Consider the following 10,469-nt stretch of genomic DNA (forward strand, 5'->3'; position numbering starts at 1 on the left):
TTTCTTTTTATATTCTCTACTTTCTACTTTTATTCTTTCTTCATCTTCATCTACTTTTTACTTTCTATTATTCTTTTATATCATTCATTCTCTTCTTTTTCAATTATTTGCTTTTTTTCGTTGCCATGATAAGATACATATAATCTTCAGTTAATTAAAATAATGGAAATAAAGTGTTATGAGTAATTTATGATTTTATTATTCTATAATTATTTCTTCTTTCTATTCTTTTTATTTCTTCTTATCATTTTACTTTATTATTATTTGCATATCTTAATATCATCTTTTATATCTATTAGATTTCTTACTTATGTTTATTCATTTATTATTCTTCTTTTTTTCTATATGTTATTTATTATTTCTTTATTATTTAATTTCATCATTGTATATATTCTCTATTCATCTCTATCATTTATATTGTGATCTGGTTGTATATTTATTATTAACCATTTATCTTTTATATTTCAATTTCTTCTACTTCTTCATAGAACTATTCTGGATTTATTTCACTTTTGGTTGATTTTATTCCTTCTTTTATTTTTTATTCTTTCGTATCTATATATTTTTCACTTTTGTATCTTTTAATTTCTCATTCATCTTCTATTTTATTGATTTATTCTCTTTTTATTTGTTTATTAATTATCAACAAAAGAACATGAATATTAATAAAAGTGACTGAAATATGAATGAAATAAATTGATACAATCTTGTTGAAGAAATGAACTAGAAAATGAAATAATGAAGAGTGAATTATTTCAATGATAAATTAACAAATTAAATCTAAATAATATTATCCCATTAAATGAAGATTTTTGTAAACTATTCATTCAAATTAGTTATATTTCTTCTGTTTCTTCTCATTTGTTGTATTCTCAAGAACAATCAATAATGTTAATGCCTTTCAAAACCAGGATTATTTAATTAAACAGAAATTCATAATTTTATTAAACACAGTTTTAATAATACTGTCAATGAGATATAAAAGAAAAGAATAAAGAAATAAGATATAAAGAAATAATGAAGACATCAATATATGTTAATGATATAAATGATAGTATTAAAATAGAAATATGAAATAGAAGAATTAATAGAAATGATGAAAGATTTCATTTTAATCCAAAACATTTAAATGAATATTCAAGATAATTAAAAGAACAATGAAAGAGAATTAAAATAAGATAGAGAAATAAATAGAAATAGAATAGAAATAGAATAGAAATAAAAAAGAATTGGATTAAAATTCAAGAAAGAAAAGAATTAATGTAATGATAAATAATGAAATAGGAATTACATAATTTTATAAGAAGATATAATGATGAAATAAATAAGAAATAGAAGAATAAAATGAAATATAAAATATAACAACCAACAACCAACAAGAACCAACAATTTAATAAATAATGAGTTAAAATGTAGAAATTATGAAGATAAACCTATTAACATTTGATTTAATTAATCTAATATTTAGAAGTTAGTTCTATCATTAAACTATTTTGTTTAAATTTGTTATTTATGTTTATTGTAATTAATATCTTTTTTTCATTAATTTAAAAAAATGTTGGCGACTGGCAGGTTTCGATCCTACGACTCTTATTAATTTAACTTAGTATTTCATATTTATTAAATTACAAATAAGTGTTTTACACGTAAAACTACAGCCACTTCTTGTTTATTTGATTTTATTTTCCTTCTCTTTTATTTTTGGATTTTTTATTGTTATATATCCCTTTTCTTTTTCTTTATTTCTTTTTCTTTATTTCTTAATTTAAAATATTTCACTATTATATTTTCAAATCTTCTTTTTATCATTCTTTATTTGTATTGTCTTTCTATTTCTTTTATTTCTTTATTTACTTTCTTATTCTTCTTTTTATATTATGTTTAATGATTTGAACTTATCATATTTATGATTTAATCTCATCATCATCATATTTTCTTTTTTATTCTTTAGTAATCTTTAAAATTATTCATTAATTATTCTTAAATTATTTCAACTTCATTAATTTATTAGTGTGAATTATGTTCATTGATTGTTAAATTATTACTATGATGTTTATAGTATATTATTATTTCATTTTATCCATTTTTAATATATTTTATTTTTTTTGATACTATTTATTCAATCGTTATCACTAAATATTATGAGTTGTTTACTGTTTTTATAATTCTCTTCAATTCAAAAAGATTTGTTGTAAATAAAATTATAATCATTAACTTAATTGGTTATATATTTTATATCTAACAAATAAAAAATATTTTATGATTTATACTGTAATAGAATAACTTATATATTAACAACATCATTAAATGATAAAATAAAAGATTGATGAATGAAAACGATGAGCATAAAGAAGATAAAAGAATAAATATAATTAATATATTACATAATGATGATATTATATTTAAATAATGTTTGATTCCCATTTATTCAAATTAATAATGTCTTAATTATACTTTTATCATTTTATTTTCTATAAGAAATGAAATGTGAACAATAAAGAAATGAATTAAGAGAATAAAGAAGAAATAATAATATTTTATTATAATAACACATTTCAATTGATAGAAACAACATAAAATAACAAAGAATAATAAATCACAAATATAGAATAATAACATCCATAATAAAACAACAGAAATAAACTAATATTATAAAGAAATAATAATATAATTATAAATTAAAATGAACAATCAATAAATGATGAATATATTCTTAAAATAATAATGATTTGAATTATGAATTGAAATTATTATTCATTTCATTTATTGTTGTTATTATTATTTATAGTTTATTTTATTAAATTTCATATTTATTCAATTTTGTTGAATGACTTACAAAAATGAAATGAGTTTTAATTTAATATTTCATTTCATTCTATTTATTAATGAATTGCAAAACACAATAATATGATGAAATGAAGAATAAAATGATTGAGTCATTGAGAAATAAAATGAAAGTAAAAGATAATCATAGGAAATGAAGAAACATATTTAAAGAGAAGAATTGAAATATATTTCATTCAATGCTTATATTTCTATTGATTATTGTAATTACAAGTGGAACAGAAAGTATTAATAATAAAGAAGAAAGAAATAGAGAAGTAACACATATACAAATAGAACCAAAACAACACAAAAGAATGTATAATGGATATAATATACAATTAAAAGGTGAAGTGTCACAAGAACCAACTATGACATTAACCCATGAATCAACAGAAGCACAAAACATACAAACAAAACAAGATGTATCACCAAAAAACTCCAATGATTCTGGAGAACAAAAAGAAACAAAAATAGTGACACCAAACACTGAAACACAAACAACAAGCACAACAAATGTACCAACACAAGGAACAGACACACATAATAATCCAGAATCTACTGTAACACATCCAGAATCAAAAGTTAACCAAAACCCAACCAGTGAATCAGGAACAATCAGTCCAAGTAATGGACAAAGTGAGGCAACTCCAGCAAATACGGAAGGTTCAACAAATTCAGCCAGTTCAACGTCGTCAAATAAACAAACAGACTCATCAAATGGAAACAATGCAGATAAAAATAAACAGGGAGATAGTCCTGAAGGATCAGGGAAAAGTCCAAAACCAACAAATGGACAAGAAGAGAGTATAAACCAAAATGAACAAACAACAACTGGGTCAGGAAAAGATAGTGGAAAAGGGGAATCTACAACAGCTACCACACAAGATGGACAAGGAACAACAGATAGACCAACAGGTGAAGGAAATAATGTAACCCCAACAAATGGAAAAAACGATGTACCAACAGATGGAACATCTACTAAAGAAGATGGAAAAGGTAGTAAAACTGAAGAAAGTGAAAAAGTCACAGATGGAACAGGAAAAGAATCTGGACAAAAACCAAAGGATGGGGAAGATGGTAAACAAACAAAGGGACAAAATGAAAATACAACAGATAGCAAAACTGATTCAAAAGAAAATACAAAAACTAACAGTGAACAAAATGGAAAGAATAGTTCAAATGAAAAACAACAAACAACTTCAGAAGAAAAGCATAATACCACAAATACTAATTCTGAAAATAAAACAGATGATAAATCAAATAATATCAATGATGAACAAAATGAACATCATAATATGGATAATGTCTCAACTATTTTCATTCTTCTCTCTACAATCACTCTAACTTTGTTATTTTAATTGACTTTAATTATCAATAACATCATTTTATTATTATGGTAATAAATGAAATATGAATTACATCATTTTGTAAATATGATTCAAGTTCAAATAAAATATATCAATTATTAAAATTCATTCATTATGACTTGTGTATTAAATAAAAATAAATTGAATAATGATATAAATAGTCAATAAATAAAAAATTAAATAAATAAAGAAGATGGTTATGGTAATAGTAAGAATGAAAATTAATTTATATTATGATTGAAAAATAAATGATTTGTGCACAATTTCAAAATATTAAGTACAAATTAAATAAAAACAAAACGTTCATTAAATACAATGAAATTTAATTTATTATTATCGTTATTAAAGAAATATTATCCATGAATATTATAATGAAAAGAAATAGAAATAAAATAAAAACTTTAATTTGATTATGAAATAATGAATGAAATTTAACAATACATCTCAAATTCATTATTCTTAAAAATACATTTATAATTGAATGATCTTCGTTATTCAAACAAAAGATTCAGCAAAATAAAATAAATTAATAATAAAAATATGAATAATAAAGATGAGTTGATAGAAATACAATTAAAATAATAAATAAATCAATATTTACATTAAAATAGTAGAAGATTAAGAAGAAGAATTAGAAAGACTAAGAAAATGAACATAAAGAAAAAAATAATCAAAACTGAAAGAATATTAAAGAAGACATAATAAAACACAATTGAAAAAGATGTTAAATATAAACAGATAGAAATGAGTTATGAATTACTCGATATTTCGTATTTCATCATATTGAGAAATGAGTATTTTATTTTTTCATAGTTTTTATTTTTATAGAAATTAAGTTTTTTCAAACATTATTAACTTATTATTTATTCGTCTTTTATCTTGTTATTTCTTGTTATTAGTTGTTATTTTCTTCATTCTTTATTTTCTTATTTATGTTGAATATATCATTGCTTTATTCTTTCTGTTGTTTTGTTTTTATCTTCTTACATTCTTTGTTTCTTTATTATGTTTGTTGTATTATCAAATATTTGTGTCATAACAACTCATTCATAATTCTTTCTTTATAATTTACTCACACTTTATTCTCTTAAATGATATTCCATTTTCATTAATAAACATTGTCATTCATGTACTATTAAGTAAGATATTTTCTAAACTAAGGTAACAACACAACCAGAAAATAAATAATAAAACAATATTTTGATATATTTTAATGTTTGTGTTGTGTTTCTGACATTCCACCTTTTGAGCCTCAATACGAATTTATTATAAAAAAGAATAAATAAAATAACAAATGAGAAATGATAATTATTTCAATCAACCCATTGTAAATATTTCAAGACAAACAATAGGAAGATTAACCTTATCGAATAAACGAGGGTTACCAAAAGTTTCAGAAGAATAAGAAGAGACAGTAAAATTTTTTTTAACTAAAAGAGCAGGACCTTCTCCCCCACCACCGAAGAAAAGATTTTCATTTTTTGTAGAACAAAAAAGGGAATTTTTTTCAGTCCAGTGATAAGTGTGAAGAATTTTATTTAGGTCAATTTTAAATAAGAAATCCTCTCCATTACCAAAATAAGGAGCAGAACCTAATAATAATGAATGAGATAAAAACATTCCTACTATCCCTTGTTCTGTTTTTAATACAAATAATAAGGGTTGATATTTTCTTACTTTATTATACATATGATTAAACGATACACCATCAATAGATGAATTAAATACAATATTTGGTTCTAATACTCTTCTATGCACTGGGATATGTTGCCAAATAAGTTCTAATGTTGAATATTCTATAACAGATGTATTAATATTCATTTTTAATGGTGTAAATGAATGTCGATCTTGTGATGGTTGGTTTAATGGAATTGTTGTTAAATCAATTTTTAATGCGTTTTTCATTAAAATAGATGGGTCTGGATATGCCAATAAAACATAATTTAATACTGAAACAAACTCATCAGTTGTTTCAGCACAATTTAAAATATCTTCTGCAACTTTTGCAGCAGCAAGAATATATCGAGTTATTGTTTTTATTCCAGACACTAAAAATTGATCAAGAATACAAAATAATGCTCCATAAGAAACATATCCTACCATAAAATTAGTATAGTATTTAAGAAATGTATTTACTGATAATGCATTTATTATTTGTGATTTATTTGGGAAATATGATTTTAACGTATCAATTAAACTATCTTGAATTAATACGTAATCAACTGGATGTAATGGTAATAAATTATTAGACTGTGATGAATGAGTTAGTAATGCTTGACCAAAACATAATGTTTCATCTAATGTACAACATGAAGCAACAATTCCAACTAAAAAAAATGAATAAAAATTATACTACTACCAAATAAATAAAAAAAATAAAAGTCAAACGAATATTTGGTAATATAGGACAGAAAGTAATATTTGGATTATGAATAGAAAGAATACTAAGAATAAAACCAATGGAAGAAAGTGCTCTTTCTTCTAATAGTGGATGTTCTTTAATATGAAATATACCATTATACTAAATAATTAATCAAATTAAAATTATGTCTTTATATATTGTAATCACAAAAATTAACAAACAGTAAAAGGAAATGATAAAATAGTATTTGGTGGACAACAACCTCCAAAAGAATGTAAAACACTAGAAAGATAATAATCGGGATGTTCTCTTATAAAAGACTCTATTCCTGTATATTTGACAAAAAACATTCGTTGATAATTTAATCCAATTCCTTTCTTTACATAAGTTTTCCATGAACGTGAAAATGGAGGATGAATGTCATTAATTCCAAGTGGATTTTTATGTAGTGCTGTACGTTGTAATGAGATATTCCCTATTCTAATAATATCAGATTTTCTAGGATCTGGTAAGAATGTTGAAAAGGAATATGGTGGTGGTCTTGGGACTAAAGGTAATGAAAGATATAATAAATACTTTTGATAAAATGATTCTGGAACAGTAGATACCATGTTAATACGTAAAAAACACCACCTTCTACAAGACTCACCAATATTAGCAATTGCATCACTTAATGTGTTATTAGAAGTGTCAAGAGAACACCATCTAGGATAGCCATTAAATAATGATATAATAGAAGTATTTGACTGTTTGACATACCCAATTACAGAAGATATATGATCTTTATCATTTTTTATATCTTTCAAAGAGACTTGAGACGTTGACTCACTTCCTTCAATGGAAAATTTTTCAACAAGAGAAGTGTCATTAGATTCTGTGTTCATAGACTTTAATTTCTTTTTTCTGTTTTGGGAGATTTTTATTTTCTGCAATAAACTCACTTTTTATAGAGAATAGCCAGAATCAGAGGTTTCATAAAATACTTATTTTTCTTTCATATAGTTCATTTATAACAAATATACCATCTATAAGATATATTTAAATCAAAAGAAAAATTAAGTGATATATAACAAAATAAAATCATTTTTAAGAAATATTTTTTTAAAAAAAGAAGTAGCTATTTTTAGTTATAGTAAAAATGATTGATTAACTAATTGATAACTAAAAGAAAACTTTAATTAGTTTAACATAACAAAAAATAATTGAAATAATAAAACTTTGTTGCAGAATGAGTGATCCATCGGTCAATGAGGAAACTATTCTTTATTTAAATAAGACTATTGATAAAATAAAAAACCAGAAATGGAAACCAGTTATCAAAGAGTATATAAGCTTTGTCATTGAACAAAGTAAAAATCTTTCATGGAGTGAGTTTGAATATTGTGTTGTATTACCATTTAAAATGATGAAGGATGAACAGATTTCTGTATATATTAAATTTCCTAAAATTAGAGATAGTGCCCAAGTGATGAATTTCATAAAAACCCAAACTGGTTTTTATCAAAAACTATATGAAAAGAAAGTTTTATTTCTTCCTTTATCCTGCCCTAAACATATCATTAAAGAAATTATAAAAGATTATTTCTTTTCTCAAGAATGGGATGTTCTTCTTGATAAAATTGTTGTAGACCAATTACCTTCTCCAAAGTGTCTTCAAATTATTAAAAAACTACAACAACACTATTTGTTTCATGACTGTATATTACCGAATCAAGTTACTTTAACACAACAAATTATTCAACAAAACACATCTTTGCAGATTGCTATGTCAAAATTATTTACACAAAACTCAAGAGGGTTAATTGTAATGTTTGAGCTTCAAAGGAAAGAAAGTCAAAAAGAATATAACGTCCCTATCACTACTAACACTGAAAATTCTCAACTTTTAAAAAGAGAAAGAAGGCTTTCTTTCATTAGAATGGATTATGACATAGTTTCTAAAGGACTTGAATCAAAAGACATTATTAACACAGACAGTCCTAATAGTACTAAATCCTTTAATAGAAACCAGTTGTTAGATGAAAAAAATGAAAATGAATTATTAACATCATCTTTTGTTCCAGCAAGAATAGTTAAAGAAAATGACACAAATAATGATCATGAACCATTAAAAATCTTTGAACGAAACACTCAAAACTCTTCTTATATAATGGACTCATCCTATCTACATAAAAAAATAGGATTACTAAACACTTCTCTAGTAGATGACTTTGACTTTCAAAGATTTTATAAGGCCCAAACTAATTACTCAACTCCAGAACAAACAAGCCGGTTTCATCGTATTGACAGTTTACTAAAAGCTAAAAAAACACAAAAAGAAGAATTATTGAACATGGAAGAAGTTATTGATACATTATCCTTTGAAAAACTTCCATTATGTTCAATTTTTCATTGATTGTTTACTGTATTTTATTTTTATTTGTTTCATAATAATGTAAACTTGTAAAGATAAAATACCTTTTCAATTAGAATGAACACAACATGACCAACAACCAGAGAAACAGGTTTTAAGCATTTCTTGCCCATATGGAAGATATGAGAATAAATACCACAGTAATGCCACAACTTCTAATACTACACAAGGAAGTGTTAATAGAGTAGATTTTAGCTTTAAAGCACAAAAGAGAACAAGAGCAATAGAGACTAAATAGATAACAAATGCAATTAACTTGGGAATATCAGAAATTAATGATTTAATTTGACTAGAAATACTTCTTAAAAAGAATGTTGAAAGTAAAATTAGTATATTCCCAACAGTAAATAATTTAGCAAATTTCATTGGAAGTAAAATGAATGTAAAACTCAAGAAAAGACTAATTACACCAAAGAGCACAAGTATACATATTATTGAAATTCGTACTTTAAAAGGAAGTTTGAAATATGAAAAACATGATTGGTCTTCACCTCCAACCAATGTATCAAACCAACTTTCTGAGAAATAATCATCTTCTTGTTGTGGTCCATTTACTTTAGAACGAACCGTTCTTTTAAGACTCGACCATCCACTTTTGATTGTATCCATAATGAAAAGTTGATTAAAATAAATAAGTTCATTATTTTTTCTATTATTTTCATTTTTTGGTTTTATTAGAACTCAATAACAATAATTTACTGTTCATCATGGAAAATAACCTTCAGATACAATCAAATCAAGAAGATTTAAATCATCAGCAACAAAATCAAGAAGATTTAAATCATCAGCAACAAAATAAAAAAGAAGAATTAACACCAGAACAACAACAACAATTAGATGAAATGTTAGGTCAAATGAAAACTCTTGGAAATTCAGTCCTTGGGTTTTTTGGATTATCAACCGACAACTTTAATGTTCAGCAAGATCCTAATACTGGTGGATATTCTATTCAATTTGTTCAAAACCCAAATCAATCTCAACAATAAATATTCAGTCGTTTTAATAAGAACAAACAGTAGAAATTCCTTAACCAAAAGACTATAATATTTCTTTTAATTGAATTTTCACTATTTCTTTATTATAAAAGAATCATCAACAAAAAGAACATATATTTCAACGTTAAATATAATTCTTCATAAAACAAAAACAATATTTAAAAAGTATAAAGTTTATTTCTTTTAAGACATTAAAAACAATTATAAAAAAAAATAAGTTATAATTCTTTAATAGTTTCATAAAAAGGATTTTCTGTATTTAAATATAAAAATGTTAAAACATAAAATTTAAAGAAGAAATAACAAATACAATTAAACTCATTCATCACTCATTTAGTATGTAGTTGTATCTCATTCAATAACTATTTTTATAATACAAACAGTTAAACCCAATAACTGTTTCAAAAATATTTTCATTTATTTATCTTTATTTTAACAAACAAATTAATAAGTTTGAATTAAAGGAAAAAACAATATTCAGTAGATTGAATAAATTATTAATTTAT

General features: G+C 23.5%; 4 protein-coding genes across 4 annotated transcripts; 2 read left to right on the plus strand and 2 right to left on the minus strand.

The window, feature by feature from the left end:
* Positions 1 to 3,023: 3,023 nt before the first annotated feature.
* EHI_200950 (uncharacterized protein) lies at positions 3,024 to 4,184 on the plus strand (the record flags this gene model as incomplete). Its single annotated transcript, XM_643238.1, has 1 exon — positions 3,024 to 4,184. One exon carries the CDS (start codon positions 3,024 to 3,026, stop codon positions 4,182 to 4,184), a length of 1,161 nt encoding a protein of 386 aa, XP_648330.1.
* Positions 4,185 to 5,510: 1,326 nt separating this feature from the next.
* On the minus strand, positions 5,511 to 7,439 carry EHI_200960 (uncharacterized protein; the record flags this gene model as incomplete). The annotated part of the gene is made up of 3 exons (XM_643237.1): positions 5,511 to 6,520; positions 6,582 to 6,714; positions 6,777 to 7,439. 3 exons carry the CDS (start codon positions 7,437 to 7,439, stop codon positions 5,511 to 5,513), a joined length of 1,806 nt encoding a protein of 601 aa, XP_648329.1.
* A 344-nt stretch (positions 7,440 to 7,783) lies between these two features.
* Positions 7,784 to 8,950, plus strand: EHI_200970 (uncharacterized protein; the record flags this gene model as incomplete). Its single annotated transcript, XM_643236.1, has 1 exon — positions 7,784 to 8,950. One exon carries the CDS (start codon positions 7,784 to 7,786, stop codon positions 8,948 to 8,950), a length of 1,167 nt encoding a protein of 388 aa, XP_648328.1.
* Positions 8,951 to 8,998: 48 nt separating this feature from the next.
* On the minus strand, positions 8,999 to 9,592 carry EHI_200980 (uncharacterized protein). The gene has a single exon (XM_643235.2). The coding sequence runs from the start codon at positions 9,575 to 9,577 to the stop codon at positions 9,017 to 9,019; it is 561 nt and encodes a 186-aa protein (XP_648327.1). The 5' UTR covers positions 9,578 to 9,592; the 3' UTR covers positions 8,999 to 9,016.
* Between the last annotated feature and the right edge of the window lie 877 nt (positions 9,593 to 10,469).

This window comes from Entamoeba histolytica, genomic scaffold (genome assembly GCF_000208925.1).
Source record: "Entamoeba histolytica HM-1:IMSS scf_1104750519311 genomic scaffold, whole genome shotgun sequence".
Classification (NCBI taxonomy): Eukaryota; Evosea; order Mastigamoebida; family Endamoebidae; genus Entamoeba; species Entamoeba histolytica.